The 25,566-nt window shown below is 41.3% G+C and overlaps 1 protein-coding gene, 1 long non-coding RNA gene and 1 pseudogene across 2 annotated transcripts in view; 1 reads left to right on the forward strand and 2 right to left on the reverse strand.

Moving 5' to 3' along the window:
• Positions 1–25,054, reverse strand: LOC144455762 (uncharacterized). Its single transcript, XR_013484500.1, has 4 exons — positions 24,823–25,054; positions 16,875–16,966; positions 13,232–16,268; positions 1–514 (listed from the first exon to the last, which is right to left on the reverse strand). It is a non-coding gene; the product is annotated as an uncharacterized LOC144455762 (long non-coding RNA).
• HYDIN (HYDIN axonemal central pair apparatus protein) overlaps positions 1–25,566 on the forward strand; it is a 464,226-nt gene that overhangs the window by 380,222 nt on the left and 58,438 nt on the right. The window contains 8 exon segments of the mRNA XM_078149348.1: positions 1,653–1,804; positions 1,906–2,095; positions 10,092–10,194; positions 10,438–10,713; positions 11,792–11,934; positions 15,727–15,945; positions 18,345–18,505; positions 20,986–21,098. Coding sequence (XP_078005474.1) covers positions 1,653–1,804; positions 1,906–2,095; positions 10,092–10,194; positions 10,438–10,713; positions 11,792–11,934; positions 15,727–15,945; positions 18,345–18,505; positions 20,986–21,098 — 1,357 coding nt within the window.
• LOC110192463 (heterogeneous nuclear ribonucleoprotein A1-like) lies at positions 8,383–9,791 on the reverse strand (annotated as a pseudogene).

The following is a 25,566-nucleotide window of genomic DNA, read 5'->3' on the forward strand; positions in this document are numbered from 1 at the left end:
TGGTAGTATGCATCCATTTGTTCCACAGACATTTGTCATGCACCTGTAGTAGTTCAGACATTGGAATAAGCACTAAAAGTACAAAGATCAAAACATGGTACAGGTGGAGTCCTGAAGGTGCTTACCCTCAAATCACAGTGCAGATGGCAATAAGCATGAGACCAGGTAGAGGGGGAGAGGGGAAGAAAAGATACCGACAAGGCACTCGAGAAAAAGCTAAGGAGGGGGAAATCATCTTTTACTGAGGAACAAAACTGGGTGCGAAGAAGGCTTCATGGAAGAAGTGGTACCCAAGGGGAGCCTTGAAGCCAAAGAAGGATTTCCGTAGGTAGAGATGATCACCCATGCTGGTACCTGCTTGTTGAGGGGGCTGCCCCCCCTCCTTTGGGTATAGATAGCCGCATCCACTAGTTTTATCACTGGAGTGATGAGTCACGATCCTTCCCTGTTGAGTGGCTGTAAATGTGGTCTGTCGCTTCTTGACACCTATGTAAATGAAAGTGGGCAAGGGTTCCTAAAAAGGAAGAATAGGAAAGGATTTCAATTTAGGCATTTATTGAGTGTCTGCTGTGTGCAGAGCACTTCAGTACATGCTGAGGATAAAAATGATAAAATAAGGCACATTCCCCACCCTTAAGGAGCTGGCTCCCTGACAAGGAAGAAGATAGGACACAGACCTACATAACTATGTAATCTTAGCAGGTCTCATGATATGAGTAGCCCAAGAACATTTGGGAAGATGTTTTCTCATTGGTCTTGGGTCATAAAACCCCTACACAGGAAAGCTGAGGAGTTTCTGCAGATATGCTATTCCCCAGTATCCAAAACATACTCCCTATCTATATAGTTCACAGTGTTACAGAAAGAAAAAAGTATGCCAAAAGGAGAAAGACTCAAAGGAGAGTTTTGGATGAATGACCACTGGTTCTAAAGATGTATGCACATTACCAAAATCCCTTAGAATTGTTATGACTTCTCTGCCAAGTTCTTTGTCCTTTTCTACCTCACTGACCAAGGTGGGGGTGGTGAGGAGTATGAGGACTGAGGCTTTCTCTCCCTCCCTCCCTCTCCATCTCCCTACCATTTTTTCCTAACAAAGAAAAGACAAGGTTCTACAGTGCTCAGTTCATCAGAGGCTAGCTCCTTCTTACAAAATAAAGGCAAAACCTCCAGAGTTTTCCAGCAGTCCTCCCAGCCCCCACTTTCCATTGTCACCATTGCTATGCACACTTCAGGTGGGCACCATTTTCTTCTTTCCAATAATTAAGATCAAAGAGGGAGGGGGAAAGAGAAAAGATACCAGGACTTGGGAGAATTTTAATTTAGCAAAGATCATGATAAGAACATGAAGAGAAAATGCAAACGAGATGCTTGTGAGGTCTGAGCAGAAAAAAATCATTACTGACTCAGGGCATTTGGGAAGGCTTCTTGGAGAAGGGGCGTTTGGATTGGACTTTAAAAGATAAGTAAGAACTCAACAAACAAATAGAGAGTGGAAGGTATTCCATCCACAAGGAGCACTCTGGACAAAAACAGAGGAGGGACAGTGAGAAACACCCACAGTGTCCAGCTGTAGCTGTAAAATGCATAAATAGGGTTGTGGTGTGGGTGCACCCAGGAACTAATATACCCATGTTGCCTTATTTCCCTAGGCTGTAGCTCGCATCACCGACATCTTTGAAGTGGAGCCCACCAAGATGTGCATTTCCAGCCGCTCCCAGGCTTTTGCCACCGTGACTTTCACTCCACAGACAATGCAGACCTATCAGTGTGTCTTTGAAGCCTCCTTAGATGGTTTGCCTAAGTAATTCTCCTCCAGGTCCTTTTCCTGAGGGAGGGGCAGGGACATGGTACCCCTATGTCACTATCCTTACTGGCAAACTGGTGATTCTTTTCTCCCTGCAGTTTCCTCTCCAAGACCCGAAACCTCACATTCGATATCGTTGGAGAAGGGAACCTACCCCGAGTGACTGTTACTCGGCCCATTCTCTGTAACCAAAAAGGAAACCCTCTCTTCCTGTTTAAGAGGCTTCTGGTGGGCCACACAGAGAAGCTTCCTCTCATCCTTACCAACAATGGAACTATTCCTGCCCAGGTAAACCCCTCAAGGAGGGAGATCTCTCATAGGAGAAGATTTCGATAGCTCAGAGGGAAGAGTTAATTCAAGATTTAGAACTTTCTTCTCATAGAATCTCTTACCTAACTCTAATGTGATCTCCAGATTTGGATAAACTTCATTCACGCAGTAAATATTTACTTAATGCCATTCTGAATCAAACATGGCACTAAGGACATGTAAAACAATTCCAGTCCTCAAGGAGTTAACAAGCTGGCTATCTAAGAAAAGACTATATTCTAAGTGTTAAGAATGGGATAAGCAAAGAGCTATAGGAGCTCAAAGAATAGAGACTTCTAGCTTAAGGTGATCAGGGAAAGTTTCCTGGAGAAGATAGGATTTGAATTGGGGCCTGAAAAATGAATTGAGCATTACAGAAGGGGAAACTGAGTCTCAGAAGGGTGAAATGCTACTTTCTCAGAGCACATGATAGCTGTTCAGTAAATAACTGTTAGCTGATGATCATATTTTTATTTTTTTAATTAAAATTATTTTTATGTTAACTATTTTCCAATCACACATAAAAAATTTTAACAAATTTTTTCTTTAATTTTTGAATTCTGAATTCTCTTCCTTCCTCCTGTCCTTCCACCCTCCTTGAGAAGGCAAGCAATTTGATTTTTTCCTAATTTTCATTTATTTCATTAAATATTTTCCAATCACATATAAAAAACATTTTAACATTCATTTTTTTTTAATTTTTGAGTTTTAAATTGTCTCTCTCCCTCCTGCCCTTTCCCCCCCTTTGAGAAGGCAAACAATTTGCTTTTGATTACACATGTGAGGTCATGCAAAACATTTTTTATTAGGCATGTTACAAAAAAAAAAAAGACAGAACAATAAAAATAAAGTTTCTAAAAATATGCTTCAAGCTGCATTCAGAGTTCATCAGTATCTCCCTGGAGGTGGGTAGCATTTTTCATCATGAGTCCTTTGGAATAGTTTTGGATTACTGTCTTAATCAGAGCAGTTGAAAATTGTTACAGTATTGCTATTACTATGTAATGTTCTGGCTTTGCTCACTTCACTTTGCACGAGTTCATGTAAGTCTTCCCAGGTCTTTCTGAAAGCATCCTGCTGGTCATTTCTTATAATGGTATCCCATCACAATCACATACCACAACTTATTTAGCCATTCCCCAATCTATGATAATCCCCTCAATTTCCAATTCTTTGCCACCACAAAAAGAGCTGCTACAAATATTTTTATACAAATAGGTCATTTTCTTTCCTTCTCTTTAATCTTTTTTGGGATATAGACCTACTAGTGGTATTGCTGGGTCAAAGGATGTGCACAGTTTAGTTGCCCTTTGGGCATAGTGCCAAATTCTCCAGAATGGTTGGACTAATACACAAGTCCACCAACAATGCATTAGTGTCCCAATATTTCCACATCCCCTCCAGCATTTGTCATTTTCCTTTTCTGTCATGTGAGCTAATCTGATAAGTGTGAGGTGGTATCTCAGAATTTCAATTTGCATTTTTCTAGTCAGTAATGATTTACAGCATTTTTCCATGTGACTATTGAGAGCCTTGATTTCTTCTGAAAGCTGCCAGTTCATATCCTTTGACCATTTATCAGCTCTTATTTTTATCAATTTGGTTCAGTTCTCTATATGCTTGAAAAATGAGGTTTTATCAGAGAAATTTTGTGCAAAAGTTTTTCCCAGTTTCCCGTTTTCCTTCTAATTTTGATTGCAGTGGTTTTGTTTGCGAAAGCCTTTTAATTTCATGTAATCAAAATTACCTATTTTACTTCCTCTATCTCTTATTTGGACATAAACTATCCATATATCCATATCATATTATCCACAGATCTGACAGGTACACTTTTCTGTGCTCCCTTATTTTACTTATGATATCCCCCTTTATGTCTAAATAATTTATCCATTTTGACCTTATCTTGGTACGTAGTGTGAGATGTTGGTCTGTGCCTCATTTCTGTCAAACTGCTTTCCAGTTTTCCCAGCAGTTTTTGTCAAATGTTGAGCTCTTATCCCCAAAAGCTTGGATCTTTGGGTCTATCAAATACTAAATTACTATGGTAATTTGCTATGATGTATTGTGTACCTAGGCTATTCCACTGACCCACTACTCTATTTCTTGTCCAGTACCAAATTGTTTTGATGATTACCCCTTAGTAATTGTTTGAATTCTGGAACTGCTGGGCCACCTTCTTTAACTTTTTTTTTTCAACGATTCCCTTGATATTCTTGACCTTTTGTTCTTCCAGATGAATTCTGTTACTATTTTTTCTATCTCTATAAAATAATTTTTGGTACTTTGGTTGGTATGGCACTGAATAAGCAAATTAACTTAGATAATTTGTCATTTTTGTTATATTGGCTTGACCTACCCATGAGCAACTTGTTAATCTCTCCTTTGATTTTCAGGATTTCCATTTTGATGTTTAATTGGGGGGATTTAATTTGTTCTTTTTCTAGCTTTTTAAAAATTGCATGCCCGATTCATTGATTGCTCTTTCTCTCTTTTACTGATGTATGTATTTAGAAATACAAATTTTCCTCTAAATACTGCTTTAGCTATATCCCATGAGTTGTAGAATGTTGTCTCATTGTTGTCATTCTCTTTAATGAAATCATTGATTGGAAACTAAATAATCTAATCCTAAAGAATGAATGGATCAAAGAACAACTCAGAAACAATTAGTTTTTAATGTATGCTTCCATGGGCCTTTATTGAAGGTAATTTTTATTGAATTATGATCTGAAAATGGTACATTTAATATTTCTGATTTTCTGCATTTGGTTGTAAGGTTTTTAATGCCCTAATATGTGGTCATTTTTTGTGAATATGCCATATACAGATGAGAAAAAGGTATATGCCTTTCTATTTCCATTCAGTCTTCTCCAGAGATCTTTCATATCTAACTCAAAAGATTCTAATCTCCTTGATGTCTTTCTTATTTATTTTATGGTTAGATTTATCTAGCTGTCAGAGGGAAAATTTGAGGCCATCCACTAGGATACTTTTATTTCCTATTCCTTCCTGTAATTCCTTCAAATTTTCCTTTAAGTGTTTGGATGCTGTGCCATTTTGATGCACATGTGTTTAGTGTTGATATTACTTCATTGTTGATGGTTCCTTTTAGCGAGATGTAGTTTCCCTGCCTAACCCTTTCTTATTAGGTCTGCTTTTTATTTTGCATTCTCTGAGATACGACTGTTATCCCTGCTTTTTGGTACTTTAGCTGAAGCATAATAGATTCTGCTCCAGCCCTTTATTTTTACTCTGTGTGTGTGTCTCTATTTCAAGTGGGTTTCTTGTAAACAATTTATTGTTGGATTCTGGTTTCTAATCCATTCTGCAATCCACTTCCATTTTACGGGTGAGTTCATCTAATTCACAGTTATGATTGCTAAGGGTACATTTCCCTCTATCCTATTTTCTTCTGTTTGTCCTTCTCTGTCTTTTTATCCTGTCCCTCCTTTAAAGTCTATTTTGCTTCTAACCACTGCCTTATTTTATCTGTTCTCCCTTTTATCACTTCCCCCTTTCTCTTTATACCCTTCACACACACACACACACACACACACACACACACACACACACACACTTCCCCACTGGATAAGATAGATTTCTATTGTCAATTCACTATGTATATATATTTTCCCTTTTTGAACCAATTTAAATTTAAGTGAGTTTCAAGCATTACCCGCACCATTCAACCATCATTTTCCCCTCACTGTAAAAACTCTCCTTTACATGCCTCTTTTATGTGAGATAATTTTTCCCATTTTTCCTCTCCCTTCCCCTTCTCTTAGGGCATCCCTCATTCTCACCTATCCATTTTTTTTTTGCATCATCCCAATATAATGGACTTGCTACCACACCCTCTTTCTATGTAGAATCCTTCTAACTGTCCTAATAACGATAAAGTTCTTAGGAGATAAATGTATCATCATCCCATATTTAAAGTTAAACAGTTTAACCTTATTGACTCTTTTATGATTTCTCTTTCATGTTTACCTTTTTACGCTTCTCTGAGTCTTGTATTCGAAAGTCAAAGTTTCTATTTAGCATTGGGCTTTCCATCAGGAGTGATTGAAAGTCTTCTGCTTCAATAAATACCCACCTTTTCCCTTGAAGGATTATACTCAGTTTTTCTAGGCAGGTTACTCTTGGCTGTAATCCCAGCTCTTTTGCCTTCTGAAATATCATATTCTAAGACCTCTGCTCCTTAAATGTGGTAGCTGCTAAATCTCATGTGATCCTGACTGTGGCCCCATAGAATTTGCATGGTTTCTTTCCTGGTGCTTGAAGTATTTTTCCTCTCTGATCTGGGAGCTCTAGAATTGGGCTGTAATATTTCTGGGAGCTTTTATTTTGGCATCTCTTGGAACCCCTGTGGCTCTGGGGGATTAGGGCAGTTCTAGAAATTGTCTCTGATCATGACTTTCAGGTGATCCAGGAATTCTTGTTATTTTTATTTGATCTATTTTCCAGGTCAGTTGCTTTTCCCGTGAAATATTTCACATTTTCTTCTATTTTCCATTCTTTTGACGTTGTCTTATTGTTTGTTGCTGACTCGTGGAGTCATTAGTTTTCACTTGCCCAATTCTAATTCTTAAGGAATCATTTTCTTTAGTGAACTTTTGTACATTTGGCCAATTCTGCTTTTTAAGGGTTATTTTCATCAGTGAATTCTTGCATCCCTTTTTTCATTAGATCAGTTCTGCTTTTTAAGGAGTAACTTTCTTTTGTTCCAAGCAAGCTATTGATTGTCCTTTCATAATTTTCTTCCTTTGCTTTCATTTCTTTACCTAATTTTTCCTCTACTACTTTTTTTTAAATTTTGAAAATCATTTTTTAGCTGTTCCAGGAATTCTTGTTGGGCTTTTGTCCAATTCTCTTTTTTTTTTTTCTTGGAGGCTTTGCTTGTAACTATTTTGACTCCATTGTCTTCTTCTGAATTTGTCACCCTGTCACCTGTCACCATAATAACTTTTTTATGATCAGGTTCTTTTTTGAGTTTGCTGATTTTTCCACCCTATTTCTTAATTTGGATCTTTATGTTAATGTTGGGCTCTGTTCCCAGAATGGGGTGGGAAGGGGCACAGTCTCTTCAGGCTTTTTCACACTATTGTTTCAGACATAGTTCTGGGGATTCAGAAGGTTTTGGTGCTTCCAAGCTGGTGTGATCTGGGGAGAGGTGTGGTCACTGTTCTCTTGGTCTGTACTCTCATCCTTACCTAGGAAGGTCCCCTGATCCCTTGAGATTGTAATCCTGCCCCTCAGGGCTCTTCTTCTCTTGGGACTGAAAATGATACTATACTGTTCCTCAGATCCCTTATCTCTTGGGACCTGAAATGTTACTGCCCCTCAGGGTTTCCACTCCGTCTTGACCAAAAACGCTACTCTCTGCCTTTGAACTATGACCCAGAATTGGGTGTAAACAATGAAGTTGCCAAACAACGTCTGGTCATGCACCCAGTGCTAGCACAGGGGTACCCTGTAATCTCTTTCTGAATAACTGATAAGTCCCCTTACCATCTCTGGTGTGAAGCTCTCAAAGCTGGTGCTGCTTCTGTCACTACCAGCTAGTCCCACCAATGGTGTTTCATGCACGTGGGCTCTGGGTCAGGTTCCTCTCCCATGTCACAGATCTCTCTTTCTACCCTCCCGTGTCATCTTGGGCTGGAAGAATGTCTCACTCTGACCTTTTGTTGGGTCTGCCACTCCAGAATTCAATTTGAGGTGTTATTTTAAAGTTGTTTGGAGGGGAACATTGAGAGAGCTCAGCTGAATGCATCTTTATTCGCCATTTTGGCTTCAAGGGGTGAAGCTAGCTGAAGATCATCTGGATGTGCACATATATCTTCATTCAGTTCTTTAATGAGTAAGAAAGGAACCTGGCTTCCTTTATGTCAGTTCAAAAGAAAGACCAAACAGAGCTTATTAAGGAAGGTACTGGCACTCCACTGATAAATCTGATCGCTGTGCCTCATGACATTAGTTATCCCAAGGGATGTCAGCAATTAAACTCTCCCTCTTCTACAATTTGACTCCCTTGTTAAATGACAGTAAAAAGGGCACTAGACTAGGAGGCAGGATACCAGAGCCCTAATATCAGTTTTATACTGGTGGTCCCGTGACCTTGGGTAAATTAACTCCCCTACCCAAGGTTCACATGGAAATTGAAGCCAGAGCAGGGTTCGTAAGGCCTTTTCTATGTCCTGAACCCCTCAGGCAGTTGGGTGAAACTTATGACCACTTCTCAGAATCATGTTTTTTAAATGCCCAAAATAAAATACATAAGAATACAAAGGTAACCATTCATATTAAAATACATTTATCAGAATATATTTTGTTGTTTGTTTTAAAGACACATTTATTTAGCATCATGATCAGACTATTACATTTAGTAGCCAACAGCACAAGTGCCCCCCCAAAAAATAAACCATTAACCTTTGTTAGAATACTTTACGCTTTTCACAGAACAGAAACTAAAATAACCTGTTATACAATTAGTCACAAATACAACACAGAAAGCATCACCTAACACACGTTGTCTTATAGCAGCTAGGCCCTGCCACCACTGCGGTTGGCTGAATTCATAAATTTGTTGTTAACTTATACCTTCCCTGTCACTTCTTTGGCTCCCTTCTCCTGCTAAGCTTTGCTTCCTAACAGTCATTACATTTCTCTGCCACTGCCATACCTACTGCTGCTGTTGGAACTACCATAGCAACCTTGATTACATGATTTTGCAAAATACTGAGCCCCATCGTAAGAGTCACAGCTCCTGCCTCCAAAGATTCCTCCCTTCATGGGCCCAAAGTCAGAAGACTGATCGTCATAGTTGCCAAGATCATTATAGCTTCCACCACCTCCAAAGCTGCATCTATCACTGCCAAATTCATTGTAGCCATCTCCGCCTCCGCTCCATCCTCTGCTGCCATAGCCGCTGCTAAAATCAGCACAACCACTGAAGTTTCCACCACAGCCAAAGGCATCGTTTCCAACAAAGCAGCCTCCATGGCCACCACCAGAGTTTCCATATCCACTTGACCCTCGTTGACAAGATGAAGCACTGACCATTTCTTGCTTGGATAAGGCTTTCCTTACTTCACAATGTCATATTCTTGAATGACAGTCTTATCCACAGAGTCACAGTCATCAGAAGTCACAAAACCAAAGACCATCTTTTCGCCATTGTTAGGGTCAGTCATGACTTCAATCACTTCAATGTTTCCAGATGGTGTCTCAAGGAATGGTCCTCAGTTTCTTCCTTACTGCCACCCACAAAGATCTTTTACACAGAGAGTGTAAAAGTGGGCATCTGGTCTTTGAGAGCCCTCTCTGGGAACAGATCTCTTTGGTTCAACAACTCTTCCATCATCTTTGTGAGGTCTTGCAGATGGTTTCATCTACCTCCTCCATTGTAGCATAGTAAAAAAAAAAAAAAACCACCCCCTGAAATGGTTGGTATTTGGACCCATTGTGACCACACAGACTGTGAGTGCACCCATTGCTCAGAATGGCTCTTTAGACTCTCATCTGTCATCTCGAAGCTTAAGCCTCCAATGGAGAGCTTTGACAGCCACTTAGGTTCCTTGGGGAACTCTGACTTTGATGTAGTGAGAGCAGAGACAGATGCTCCATCAATAGAATCAAAGATAGAAAGTTGGCCCAAATATGTTTTTAAAGAAGTTCACAGACCCCAGATTAAAGACTCCTGAATTAGATGATCTCTAAAGCCACTTTCAGCTCTAATACTCCATGATTATCTTAGGGCTAGGGTGTAAAGTGTGTGTGTCTGTGTGTTTGTGTATACACACACATACATATATGTGTATATGTATGTATGTGTATATATGTATGTATTATTTAACTGTGACCTTTTCATCTACTGAACCAAATCTAAATTCTATTTTGTAGACACTTAGCCCCAGTGAAAGACCTCTAAGCTATGTCCAGAGCCTACTCTCAATCCCTGGTGTCTATTTTCCAGGTACATGTTGATCTGAGGGACAACCTGAATGTCTTCTCCCTGAAAGGCAGGCCCACCACCAACTATATCTACATAACAGAGGAGAACCATCCTGATGAAAAGTGTAAGTAGAAGAGCCATGAGACGCAAAGGGTACTTGGGGGGACCTAATTGGATTCAATTAGGGCCAAAGAAAAGGAGGCCTATCGTCTCCTTCCCCAAAAACAGGCTCACTCTAACTGAGCTTCATTCCAAAGCTGGGACTACTGCCTTTGGAGTTCCTGATCCAACGTGGAAACTTTTTTAATCATCGATTATTCTTTTCTCTAACCTGATCTTCTGCCTTCACATTCTTTGTACCTGGCAGCAAAGAAAGCTCATACAGCCTCCCTCATCCTTTACCCTGGAGAGACAGCCGAGTTTGACGTTTATTTCAAACCAAGCAGGGCAGAGAAAGTGACGGGCACCATCTATTTATCTGTGGTTAACAACCAGTATGAGGAGACCACCATTCAGATGCTGGGAGAGGGCTATGAGGATGATATCACCTTGGACAACATCCATGGACTCGCTACCACCTCCAAGTCGGATACAGGGGAAGTCACTGAGGTCACAGGCAAAATGATGGAGCAATTGTTGGCATGTAAGAGAAAAGGGACAGAAAGGGGATGTTATCGATGCTTGGTTCTTAGCTTATCTCAAGAACATTTTTTCAAATCACCTTGCCTCGCTGATGTATTTCACATTCATACACACACACACACACACACACACACACACACACACACACACAAACACACACACACACCACCAACATCTTTCCTCTTCTATAACTTAGATTCTTGGAGAATTGCCGAAAACACTTAGAAGTTAAGTGACCTGCCAAGGGCCACACAGCTGGTATATGTCAAAGGTGACACTTGAACCTCAGTCTCCCTAAGACTGATATTCTATTCACTCCACCACTGTGCCTCTAGCCTTTTTTAAATTCCCCATACTGAGACAAGTCACTCTATTGCTAACTAGCACACAACACTCCAGGAGATATAGTCCTGAGACTTTCCCCCAGTGAACAAGGCCCTTTTACTCCAAATCTGTTGGAAATTAAATCCTCCATGCTCATCTCCTTGCAATAAAAAAAAAAACATTAAGTATCTTGGTTGCATATTCCAGGTATTATACAGAGAAAATAATACACATACTGTTTCATGGCTGAGCCACAGCTTGAGAATTTATCATTCATTCCTCGTCAGTCTAAAATGCCCTATCATAATTCATCAACCACCCAGATCTCTGATCAGTCTCACCCAGAAAACAGCTGAGGCATCCAAAGGCATGGCACCCATCTCCTATTAGGTAGTAGTCAGAGGCGAAACCCAAGTCAGAATTCATATTTCTTGACTTAGTGTAATATATGCTCAACCTACTTGGTATTCTTAACTCCCCAGATCAATAAATACAAGTCTGTATTTTTCCCATACATCTATGGGTTTGAAAATCCAGATATGGTTTGGTTTGTTTGTTTCTTTCTTTGGGGGTTGAGGGTGGGGTGGCTAGGAAGGGGCTAGAAATCTTTGTTTTGAATTTAGAGCTCTCTTTTAAGAAGCAAGGGAGTGACAATGTCGGGGAATGACCATGTGGTCAGCACCTCTGCCCTAAGAGCCACTTCAATGAGACAGTCATGGCAAGATACAAAAGCTGTCCCTCTTTCTGTTCCCTAGCTGCCCGGGTAGATCACCTTCAGTTTGGGGACTGTCATGTTGGCAGCACCTACGAAGTGACCTTCACAATCACCAATCGCAGCGAAGCTAATGCCGTAAGGTTTGAGTGGCCTATCATGCATCCTCTCCATTTCTCACCACAGGTAAAGGGGTTAACTTCTCCATTCCCTGGGCTAATTCAGACAATCAACACTGCTACTGTGAGTCAGCTCAAATCTGGCCTGTTGGACACTGACTGTAAGGGTTGATATGGTTTTTATCCCATTCCAACAAAAGGCAAGATATTCATGGGCATTGGCACCTAGACTAAGAGGCAACCCAGTGACCCTTCCAGGCAACTCAGAAGGGGCCTTCAAGAACCAGTATCTTGAAGTCTCCTCTCTTAGTCAAGGTGCCAACAAATCATGTGCCATTGAGTGCGTTATATTTCTTGAGAAGGTTGTGGGCTTAGAATGGAAAATTTCATTTATTACTCTTAAAGAAGCAAATGATATCTGATGAATGAAGGTCCTAGACCTTCCACCCTTAATATAACCCATACATTAAAACAAAGGTCAACACCACAGTTTCGGCATCCCACTGGCTTGGCCACTTCTGTTGCTTCTCATTAGTGAAAAATCGTTTCTGCTCCCTCTGCCTGTTACGAGCTCTGGAGTCTCAGGAAGAAAGGAGATGTGGTTTGGCCCTGTGGACTCAAGAAAGACACTTGCTTTGACACAAAGGACCCTGCACCCCTGTGTGTCTTATGGCCACAAGACTTTGGGGAAGACCAATTAGTCTGAGCTCAGAGACAAAAACTTGGGCACACTGAGACTGCAGAGTTGTTTCTGCTCTGCACAAGGGTCTCCATTCAGGCGTGCAAGTCTAGCAAAGCCTAGTAACGAAGCAGAAAGGGTATTTATGTTGCCTGTTTAATGGACTAACATCTAAGCCAAGACTCATTGAGAGGCCATGCACACATTCCAGGGTAAATTTCCATTTCCCCCCAGTGCAGGACTTGAAACAACACAAATATTCCAGCAGTTTTGACAAAGACAGGCTAAGCCGGTCACGCTCTGTTTCTGTTTGGAGGGGTTTCCTCTGTCAGCAGACAGATATATAGATGTAGATATAAACATAGACATAGACATAGACATAGACATAGACATAGACATAGACATAGACATAGACATAGACATAGACATAGACATAGACATAGACATATAGACATATATACATATATACATACACATATATGTGTATGTATAAATCTATTATTTTTTAACATTCATTTTTAAATTTTGAGTTCCAAATTCTCACCCTCTCTCCAGCTCCTCTCCCACTCATTGAGAAGGCAAGCAATATAATACCAATCATACATTTGAAGTCATGTAAAACATATATCTATATTAGGCACATTGCAAAAAAAAAAAGCAAGAAAAATAAAGTGAAAAAAATTACATTTCAGTTTGTATTCAGACTTCATCAGATCTTCCTCTGGAGGTGAAGAGCATTTTTCATCATGAGTCCTTCAGAATTATCTTGGATCATTGTATTGATCAGAATAGCTAAGTCATTCACAGTTGAATATGGTTAAAATATTGCTGTTACTATGTTCAAAGATCTCCTGGTTCTACTTCACTTTGCATCAATTCATAGAGGTGTTCCCAAGTTTTTCCAGCAGACAAATATTAAGCACTTCCTGAGAATATAAAGACAAAAATGAAGCAGCGTCTACCCTCAAGAAGCTTACTTTGTATCAGGGAACACAACGAATACCCGATAAATATGAATACAACATTTAGAAAATAAATACAAGGCAATTGGGGGGAGAGAATAAGGAAGCTTGCATTGTGATTTGAAGAAAGAAATAAGGGATTCTAAGAGTCAGAGGTGAGGTGCAAATACATTCCAGGCCCTGGAAATAGCCAATGCAAAGTCTTGGCATTGGGAGATGAAGTTATGTGGGAAGAACAGGAAGAAAGCCACTCCCCATGTGGCTGAACCACAGATTGGTGGGAAGGAAATAATGGAAAACAGGGCTAGAAAAGGTAGATTGGTGCCAGGCTGCAAAGAACTTTCAAAGCCCAAGAGAGGAATAATTTCTATTTTCCTGGAGATAATAGGGAACCCTGTGTTCTATTGAGTAGGAGAATGACATGAACTTGAAAAAAATCACTTGTTATGCAGAGGGGAGAGACTTAAGACAGAGAGACCAACTGGGTGTCGTACCACAAGAGTCCAGGCTAGCGATGATGAGGGAGGGTCTGAACTAGAGGGATGACTATATGAGGAGAGAAAACAGGACAGCTGTGAGAAGGGCTGTGAAGGGAGAAACAAGATCTGGCAACTGATTGTCTAAGTGGAGTGATGAAGAGAAATGAACCAAGAATGATGCTAAGGTCATGGACTTGGATTCTTATCACAGTAAAGGAGGATGGTAATGCCCTTGTCAGAAACAGAGAAACTGGGGAGAGAGGTGGGTTCACTGGGGATGGTAAGTTTGTTTTGGACTTGAATTTGAGGTGCTTGTGGGACAGCCAGTTCAAAACATAGTAAACAGCTGGAAGTACATGACTGAATCTCAGGAGAGACTTAAGCTGGATATTTAGATCTGCAAGTCATCTATACAGAGGTGATTGTTGAACCCACAGAAACTGAACAGGTCACCCAGAAAGAAGGCAGAGACAGAGAAGAGAAGGGGAAGGGGCCATCAGGCTGCCTAAGGAGCAATGAACTGGTGCATGTTGGAAACTGAACAGGTCAAAGCTCCCATGCCTCTAAGTAGTGAGTTCAGGCCCCTGAGTGACCACTGCGCTTCCAATTTGGGTGAGTCTTAAAAAATGAAAATGAAAATGAAAAATAAATGATTGGAAACTTTGGAGAAAGCATTTTCGGTTGAGTGGTGAGGTTAGTTGGTTTTTGTCCTTCATTCTCGAAGAGGACCAAGATGATATCACTATGTTGGAATCAAGTGACAGTGTGTCTGACTGTGGCTGAGCAGACCAATACAAGTTTGGAATGTCCTACCATGGGTCGGGCACAAATAGATCATATGAACATTTAGGGTGGATTCGCTAAATTTGTGCATCTCACATTTCTTTTGAGCTGCCGCAATTCTGCTTTGCTCATAAAGCACAGCACCTTCTTTGATGGGGACATGCCAGGCTGGGATGTCCTGTGCCAGCATCTCCCATGTCATGCAATCAACTCCAAAATTCTTCAGAGAAACCTTGAGAGTGTCCTTGTATCACTTCTTCTGACCACCATGTAAGCACCTTTCTTGCATGAGTTCTCCATAAAATAATCTTTTAGGCAAACCTACATTTGGCATTTGAACATGGCCAGCCCATTAGAGTTGCACTCTCTGCAATAGAGTTTGAATGCTTGGCAATTTTGCTTAAGAAAGGACCTCAGTGTCTAGCCTTAACCTGTCAGAAAATCTTGAAGATCTTCCTAAGACAATCCAAATGGAAGTGATTCCATTTCCTGGCATGGTGCTGGTATACTGTCCAGCTTTCACAGGCAATGAGGTTAGAAACCATACTGCAAAGGGTTGACAAGGAATGGTGTCATGAAGAAGATGAAGATACAGTTGACCTCAGTAAAAATGGGGCATAGGTGATGCTTACTCTATAATCTTTCTTTGTCACCATAAGAAAGGCAGACATCCCTTTGTGTCTGGGGGGGCTTGATTAAATCTGAGATCTAACTGTATCCAAGACCTAGAAGGTCATTTTATAATAGAACCTGTCCTCTCTTCCATTCCCAGATGTATAGAACATTGATAAACTTATTTCTGACCAAAAGACAAGTACCTTTTTGCCTGCATACACAATGGCAAATGATCCGGTTTATAGCGAAGTTTTTTACCTTCCTCTCCTTCTACTTGAGGAGGTAGCAGCCAGGATTCAGTGTGTGATTTCCTGAGACAATAATAGCAGGTCCTTTCTTAGGCCGGCCACCTTCATGCTGGATGTGCTAAAGACATCACGGTGACTTTGAAATCTCGCTCAGCTGTCAACCTCAAGAAAACCTTGGTGAAGTGTAGACTCTCGAGAATAGTTTTCCAGCAGCCCGTGGACCAGGTACCAGACTGGGACAACCACATGCGTACGGTCAAATGGATAGATTCTGTGAAGAGTCCGACCAGCAAGATCCCTCCCAAAAAAAAAGTGAGTCAATCAAGTTAGTAATAACTGGGGTGAGTTGGTCAGCATTTGCTGAGAGCTTACTGTGGACCAGGTGCTACACCAACATGGTTTGAACGTTACTAAACTGAACTTTCCAATCAATAGCCGATCAAAGGCAATCGGGCTGACTCTGAGAATGCTGACACTTTGCCATCTCCATACGGTTTAAGAAAGGCTGTGTGGTGTCCTAGAAAGTCTCCTGACTGTAAATTAGAAGAGTCTTGGAATTGAATCTTACCTCTTCTATGTCGTATCTTTGTGATTGTAGCAAACCGTCTAATTTTTTCTGAGCATCACATCTTCATCTGTAAAATGGGAATAATGATACTTATGATTCATACCTTAGAAGGTAATTACAAAGATGAAATGAGGTAGTATATATGAAATAACTAGACAAATGTTAGACAGCCAGGTGGTGCAGGGGATAGAGAGCTGGAACTGGAATCAAGAAGATGTGAGTTCAAATCCCAACCTTACTAGCTGTGTGACCCTGGGCAAGTCACTTAACCCTGTTTGCTTCAGTTTCTTCATCTGTAAAATAAGTTGGAGAAGGAAATGGCAAACTGCTCTAGTACCTTTGCCAAGAAAACCCCAACTGGAGTCACAAAGAATTGGGCACAACTGAAATGACTGAACAACGACAAAGGTTATGTCAGAGTGCCTACGTGTTCTTTTTACCTACATTTGTGCCTCCTCCTGACTTTCCCATTTCTTTTGAGGACACCATCATAATTCTGGTCACCCAGGTTTGAACTAGGCCATCCCCTGATTCTTTTCATATTTAACCCCCATATCTAACCAATTTCCAAGTACTATAGGCTTCATCTCCCCAGCACCTCTCGTGTCCCTTTCATCCTGTCCATTCATACATCCACCCCCAGCCCCAAATCCAGACCCTTACCACCTCTCACCTGAACAACTGTAATAGACTCCCGATCGGTCTCTCTGCATCCAGCCTCTCCCATTATAATCCTTCCTCCATGTTTCTGTCACACTGATATTCCTACAACATAGATTGAACCCTGTCACTCCTCTGCTCAAGAGGCTTCTATGGCTCTCTCTTGCCTCCAAGACAAAATACAAAATCCTGTTTGGCTTCACAGTCTGGCTCCAGCCCACCTTCCCAGGCTCATTACACATTACTTCATCTCTTGGATTATTTATTCCAACCAAACTGACCTTACCATCTTTTCCCAACACACAGCATTGCATTTCCCCCTTTTTAGACACTTCCCCATGCCTAGAAGCTCTTCTTCCTCACTTCTACCTCAAGCTGCCTCCAAGAACCCATTCAAATGTTACCTCTTACAAGAAGTTTCTCCTGATTCCTCGAACCATTAATGTCCCCCACTCCCAACTCTATGGAATTACTTTGTAGTTATCTTATATTTAAATATTCATGTGCTTGCTGTTCCCCAGAATTACCGGTGGAGTTCTAAGCGGCTTAATGGCAGGATTGCTTTCATTCTTTATCTTGGGGTCTCCAACTTCTACCACAGTACCTGGCACAGAATATGTGCTTAATAAATGTTGATCTAATTAAGCTGAATTGAATGGGATTTTAAACTCTCTAAGCCTCTTCACTGGAATGAACCACAGAATATAGAACCCTAGAATCTCAGTCCTAGAAGAGACCTGGAAAGGATCATTTAGTTTAGTCTTTTTTTTTTTTTGGAGAGATGAAGAAACTGAGATCAAGAAGGATTAAGTGCTTTATCCATAAAAAGAATTATGAATGGTGGGAGTCATGACCAGAACTCAGAGCTCCTGACTCCTAGCCCAGGGTTCTTTCATCCACAAGGCATTAATTCAATTCCTTTGCCCACTGACCTTTCACAGAGTTCTCAGCTGTAAAGTGAAGGAAATAGACCAGGTGGCCCTAATGTTCCTTCTTCATAGATTTCATGTAATTTCAGAATCATACAGTTCAGTCTATGATTCTTTGATTCTATGAACATAGAAACATGTCATTCCAAAGCTTTGGGTTACACCTTCCCCTTTGATTACTATCTTCCTCTCTCTGCCCGTGATTTATATTAAATATGCCCTAGTCCTTCCCTCCAGATCTTGGGCCTAGGCATACAGACCTCCGATTCATTAGCATGGTTGGTATGAATGGGGTACATGGAGGCTTCTGGCATCCTGCTTCATGAATGTTACATGATCCCAACAACAATTTCTTTTTTTTTTTTTAGCTAGGCAATGGGGTTAAGTGACTTGCCCAGGGTCACACAGCTTGTTAGTGTTATGTGTCTGAGGCCGAATTTTAACTCAGGTCCTCCTGAATCCAGGGCCAGTGCTCTATCCACTGTGCCACCTAGCTGCCCCACCAACAACGATTTCTGCGACTGCCACTCTGACCTTGCTGCCTTGATTTCCAGGTGATAGAGACTGACCCTGAACCTGCACACACAGTCCTGGAAGAAAATTATCAAGAACTAGAGCTTTACATCAGCGCTGTGGTGGACTATTCCTCCTTTTGTTCCCAAGTGAAAGAAGTGAACTTTAAGGATACACTGGTTTTCCAGACCCGAGTTTTTGAGTGAGTCACAAAAAAACCATGAAGATAGCACAGTACGCTGTTTAAGCTCATTCTGCCTGTATTCCTTTCATGTGAGGGCCTTAGGGTTTCTCAGCCAGGGCCGTGGAATCCATACATATTAGAACTATCCATAAATACCCGTAAATATGAAACATCCATAAATATTAGAATTATTCATCTGGTCCTTCAGCAAGAGGAAGAGTGTTTGCTTATCAAATCCCATGCAAAATTTTGCTCTGAGAGAAATATCTCTGAGGATTTCCAGCTACTGCTCATGGGGACACTTTATGAAAGCCCTTTCTCACTCCCCCATCTTTTCACCAAATAGTACTGTCATCTCTTTACAGAGAACTCTTCCTGTCCCTTTGTCTACAGGGAACCAGCTGGTCTCTGTGCATTCTCAGAGATGGGGATGGATGCTAGAGCAGTTACAGCCCTAAATTCAAATCTAGAAGTTTTACATTATGCTGTTACTCAGATCTCAAAGAGGGTTCCTTGCATCAGTGTTTCCAATATCTCCATTCATTCATTCATTCATTCTTTCATTCATTCATTCATTCATTCAGTGACAAATTGACAACTATGGTAGGCACTAAAGAAGATACAGTTTCAATAAGACGTGATTGTACAGTCCTTACACATACAAAGCTCACAACTGTGTAATCACTCAGGAGTTAGGATGGCTAGAGCTCAAATCTAGCCTCATGCACTTGCCTAGTTATATAACCATCACTGGGAGAGCCATTGACCCTATCATCTGCCTCGGTTTTCTCATCTGTAAAGCAGGGATAATATTAGCAACTATCTCTCATGGTTGTTGTAAGGATCAAATAAGATAAAATACACAGTGTTTTTCAAACCTTAAAGCACTATAGAAATGCTATTATCAATATTGTGATTATTAATAATCAATAAGTACTTATTAAGCTCCTACTATATTCAGACACTATGCTAATCAGGGGATATCTAAAGAAAGGCAAAAGACAGTCCTTTTTTTCAAGGAATTCAGCCTGATGGAGAAGATGATGTGGAAACAACTATGCACAAACAAGATATATGCAGGATGAATTGGAGATGATCTCAGAGGGAAGGTGCTAGCATTAAAGGGGATTAGGAAAGGCTTCCTGTGGAAGTTGGGATTTTATCTGGGGCAAGAAGGAAGCCAGGAAAGTCAGGAGGTGTGGATGAGGAAGGAAAGAATTCCAGGCATACAGAAGAGCCAGCAAAAATGACTGAGGTTAGTGTCCTCTTGAGAAACATCAAGGGAGCCAGCGTCACTGGATCAAGGAGTATATGGGCAGAGCAAGGGGAAAGAAGACTGCAAAGGTAGAAGGGGGCAGGTTATATTGAACTTGAAATGCCAGAGGCTTTTGTATTTAATGTTGTTATCTCCATCTTCCCATCTCCAGTAAAGGGAAAACAAAAAATGCAAGACAAATAAATATAGAGATCTCATCACCTCAAAAAATGGGGATAGCTCAGTCTAATACCTAGGTGACCCCCAAAGTTCACAAAAACCAAACCCTTTCCTTAGCGTGTAATACAAAGGCGCTACTTTATGGCTCTCATGACCTAAATTAGGAAGATACACCTCTTCACTCAAATGCAACCTGATCTCTTAAAAACACTCTGGGAGGTGATGGTGTTGTAAAATGTTTTCTCCAAATTACTTCCCTTCCACAAATCCAAGATTCAGCTAAAAAGCTCCCATGAGAGAGGTTGCCAACATCTTCTCCAAATGGTAATGCCTTAACCAGATTAACTTCCTCTTCCGAACCCTGCTCTTCAATGCAAAATATCAAGACAGATAACTCCTAGCCAGCCTCTTGCTTGTGAATCAAGCCAGACTAAGCTCCCTCCTCTGCCTTAGTGAGAAGCCAGCTTGACCTCGCCCGTTCAAAAATCAGTGCAGATCCAGGAGCTTGAGTCCTCACAATAACAATGACGGTCGCGCTTTCAGGTTTGCAAAGAACTTTACAAATATTATCTCATTTGATCATGTGAGTTCAAATTCTGACTCTGACCATTCAACCAGCAACAGCTGACCTCTAGGCACTTGTCACTTGACCTCTTAACAGACATGATCCCAAGGGAGCCTCACAGTGTCCTCACGAGGCAGCTGTGACAAGTATTTTCATTCCTCACTTTACAGATAAAGACGCTAAGCTTCAGGAGATTAGGTTTTATGCTCAGAGTCTCAGGTGGGAAGTGTTGGAGGAAGGATTCACACCCAAACATCTCCTCACCCTGCACAGCAAGCGCCCTTCCATTCCACTACACCAATTGCGAGACACTGAACAAGTCAACTGACTCTTTTTCTACTTCCCTCCATAAAATGGGCATAATGAGTCTGATCCTTCTGCTGGAGAGGCAGGCTTTAGGGACTGGTCATTAAAAGCGGTCTCAGCACTGTTCATTGAAAGGGGGGATAAAGGCATCTGTCGCATGCTTCTCAAACGTGGGTTTTGTCATATTTGCAGGTTTGATCTGACTAATACAGGACCTGTGCAGCTGGGATTTACCTGGCTGCTGTCCTCAGATGAACCAACAAAGACTGTCAGCTTTGCTGATCCACAGAGCTCGATTTCTCCAGGTAAACCAGGGATGTATCGCTACAGGGAAGGTGGCGAACCAGTCGATCGCAACTGGATACAATCACAAGTTCTATTCCTCCAGTTGTAGCCCCAAAAAGGGAGGAGGTGGGGAGGAAGGAGGCACCAACTGGGTAGATTCATGAGCAATGAGGGCCTGGCAATGTGGGGACCAAAAACTCTCAAAAGATCTTAGCATTCCAAAATGAAATGATTTTGTAAGGTGTAGAACATGCCGGGTCTGTAGGTCTCCATGCAAGTGGGGTATCAGAGGCTGGTACTGGTATTACATTCTGTAGTTACTTTCGAAAGATCATGAAATATCACACAAAGCAGCCACCCGTCTCCCCGACCTTAACACTAACCCCATTTCGGGAGTCTCCTCATCTTAGGTTTTAGGAACACTACTCTTTAGTCAAGCATTATGAATAAAGGCCTGCCATCTCACTGTGGACCATATTTCTAACAGACATCCCAGTGAATGAGAACAGCTTCCCTGTGTTACATGAAGAGGAATATGAATAGGGTTACAATTCCCTATATTTCGTTCTATTAACTGAGACCTCACTGGAGAACTGGAAGCTATCTCTGTTTATAGGGTACAGCTGAAGAAATGGATGCATTCAGGTAGAATCTGTACTTTCCCTGGTCACTTTAAGGACTGACCACTCCGAGGGCCAAGAGACAGTGGGATAGATGTTAAGTGTCTCCTGGTGGCAGCGTTCACACTGTGATAAAGCTGAATAGGATCCTAGAGATAATCTAGTCCAATCCCTTCATTTTACAGAGGAGGAAACTGAGGCTCATAGTACAGGAAAGGGCCGTGTCTTGAGTCACACAACTGACAAAGGGGAAACCCACGATTCAAACCTCAGTCTTCTTCCCCAGGTCCAGAGCTTTACCTCTCCAGAGCTAAAGGTCAAGGGTTAGTGACCCATGGGATCATGGGATGCTTGGCTGAGGGCCTGAAGGGACCTCCAGGGCCATGGAGTCCAACCTCCACCTTACACAGATGTGAAAGCCTAGTCCAGAGAGGCTAACACGTTCCTCACCCGCAGGTATGCCAGATAGTAAGTAACAAAGTCAAGATGAGCTCAGTCTATTGACTCCAGAGCCAGCACTTTATCCAATGGAAAGGAGGGAGAAATAATCATATTCCACCCCTGCAGACTCTGTTTAATGACCTAGAATAATTAAAATATGCTCATCTTGCTTTGGTGGTGCTTGGCCCCGCCTAGTACGGGCAGCTGTCGTGCTAAGGTACCAAATGGCATCTCCTTGGGTGTGAGTCTAAAATAAGGCTTTGATTACTGCAGAATTGGGGAGTGAGAAGAGAGACAATATTGGCCAGTACTTCTCCTGGGCCATCACCAAGATTACTTGTAGTCATCAGATTAATTAATTAAGGAATCAGATGCCTCATCACAAAAGCGACCCTGGGTTCTCAAAGGTTATACCAGGGAAGTACAAACAGTGGCAAGCATCCACCAATATGGAAGTCTAATTAAGCACAGATAAATTCATCACCAGCAGCTTGGCCACTAGGTGATGGACTTTTTGGCCATGGCAGACTCCAGCGCAATGCATCACATAAATATGCTCAAAAAAAGGCCTTCCATTCATCAATCCATTCAACAGACATTTCCGAGCACTAATTACATACAAAATACTAGTCTAGATGAGGGAGGGTAAGGCTGGGGAGCGTAAAGGTCCTTAAGGACCCATCTTCAAGGAATTCATCCAATTGGAGAGAGAGGACCCATACACAACTAACAAGAATAGCCACTGAGTGGTAGGTACTCCATGAGTGGAAGAAATAAGAGCGAGAGTTTCTCAATGAGTTACTGCTAAGCCCGGACTGAACCTTTGGTCCAGCAGTTGTGACCTCACAAAATCCATTCACTTCCACTGAAATAGTGAGAGAAGTCAAAACTGAACTCAGATTGTTTGGATCTCGGACCTTTGCCCAGTCAGCAAAAACGTGTGGCTTCAGGAAATTCTTCTTTACTATTGACCCGCATCTTCTACTTTGCTCTTGTCTGCCACACAGATCATCTCTAATGTCCCATTGTGGCATGGCCAATGAAGTAAAAGTTCTGGCAAGTCCTACCAGGCAGGAAAGGCTTTCCACACAGCCTGCCTGATGGATTGCATGTTTTAGAGACTCATTGCCCAGTTGGCTACAGGGCTATAGATTTTTTGGCCACACAACTTCCAGAAACCATTTATGAAGTCACGGGTAGCTTGTAATCTAAGTTGGTGGAGGGATACCAATAAGAATATGGATCTTGGAAGTATCAAAGTATTGACCTGTGTTCTCTGAATTCTCTGGGTCCTAAAGAGGCCATTAAAAAACCTGATTATTTAGAGAGCAGTGGTTCTCAAACTTTTCACTCCATGGAATGTTTTGGTCTAGCAAAAAGCATTACAAATTGCCGACATCATCCACTCTACCTTACCACAAATGAATAAGCATCCTGTTTGCATTAATGAGAAGAAAATTTTAAAAAATCTTTCTTTAAAATCTTTCCATACACAAAAGTCTGTGCGAAGTCTGTCAAGAAGTATTTATTAAGCTCCTGCTGTGCTTAGCACTGTGTACATAGCACTACACTGGGTGTTAGACGCAATACAAAAGTGAGACAGTCTTTGCCCTCAAGGGGCTTAGTCCCTAATGATTAGACTCCAATATAAATCCTATCAAATGAGATAACATATGTAAAATGCTTTGCCAGCCATAAAGAACTATATAAATGCTAGCTATTCTTACCATGCCAGTAATAGCTAGCAAGGACTAGAATCTCACAGGAGGAGAGGTCATGGATGCATTGTGATCTGTAGCAGTTAATTCATTCTTGCTGACTTTGGGAAGAAAAGAAGGGGCCATTCTTTACGCCTACTATGTGCCACACATTGCAGCTCAGCTGTCATCTCCTACATGGAGCCCTTCCTGAAGCTCCCAACCCCTGGTACCCTCTCTCTCAAACCAGCTTGTATTTAACTACCTTGTATACATTTGTCAGAAACACCTGAGCTCAAATCCAGCCTCAAAAACTTACTGGCTGTGTGACCCTGGGCAAGTCACTTCACCCTGCTTGCCTCAGTTTTCTCATCTGTCAAATGAGCTGGAGAAGGAAATGGCAAACCACTCCAATGTCTCTGCCAAGAAAACCCCACATGGTGTCACAAAGAGTCAGAAGCGACTGAAAACAATTAAATAACCACAAAAACGTATTTGTATTTCTTCACATTATATTTATGCTGTACATATTTATGCTGTGCTTATCCCCCACATTAGAATATAGACTTCTTTAGAATATGGATAATTTCCTTCTTTGTATTCATATCCCCAGTGCCTAGCATAGTAGTTGTGGAGAGATTGACTTGTTTTCATGACGGTCCTTTTTGGCTCTCACTCATCATGAACACGGATGGCAACCACCCCCCACAGCAGGGCAGCAAAGGATTTTTGTGAAGACTGCTGGCACACCAGAAACCAAGGAAATGTTGATATCTAGCACTCGTCAGTACCCGAGACACGAACCCAGACAGTGGAGGGGGTGACTCACACTTGGACAGTTCTTGCCATAGAGAAGCTATCTTCACCCATCAATAAAATCAAGACTGTTCTTTAGGGGGTCCTGGGTGAGGGGGACGAATAAGGGAAAGAGTGCAGTCTTTGGCATCAGGAGATGCCTAAATTCAATTTCGGACTCTTGGACTTACCATCAAAGTGACCATGGCTAGCCAATCAGTGGACCTCCCCAAGCTTCACTTTCTTCATCTGAAGAATATGGCTAATACCTAGAGTAATAATAATAATAATAACTAATATTTACATAAGCCCTTTTAAGGTTTGCAGAGTGTTTTTACATGTTACCTAATTTGATCCTCATGATAATCTATTAATAATAACAATAATAACTAGCATTTATGTAATCATTTTAAGGTTTGAGAAGCACTTCATATGTTATCTCATTTGATCCTCACAACTCTATAATAGTAAATAATAATAATAACAAAATGATAACAATAATAGCTAGAATTTATATAGTACCTACATCTTAAGGTTTGCAAAGCACTTCATATGTTATCTCATTTGATCCTCACAACCCTATAATAGTAAATAATAATAATAACAAAATGATAACAATAATAGCTAGCATTTATATAGTACTTACAATGTGCCGGGCAGTGTGCAAGGCACGTTATAAATATTATCTCATAGGATCCACACCACAACCGGGGGGGGGGGTAGATGCTATTATTAATCTCCATTTTACAGATGAGGAAACTGAGGCTAAGTAAGATCAAGTGACTTGCCCAAGGTCACCCGGTTAATAAGTGTCTAAGGCCAGATTTGAACTCAGGTCTTCCTGCCTCCTTATTTACCATGGTGCCTTTCCCAGTGAGTCCTCCCTGAGATTGCTAGTACCCTCTCCCTGAGTTTGCTCCGGATCATCTATGTAC

Source organism: Phascolarctos cinereus, unplaced genomic scaffold (assembly GCF_003287225.1).
Source record: "Phascolarctos cinereus isolate Bilbo 61053 unplaced genomic scaffold, phaCin_HiC Scaffold_2;HRSCAF=192, whole genome shotgun sequence".
Lineage (NCBI taxonomy): Eukaryota > Metazoa > Chordata > Mammalia > Diprotodontia > Phascolarctidae > Phascolarctos > Phascolarctos cinereus.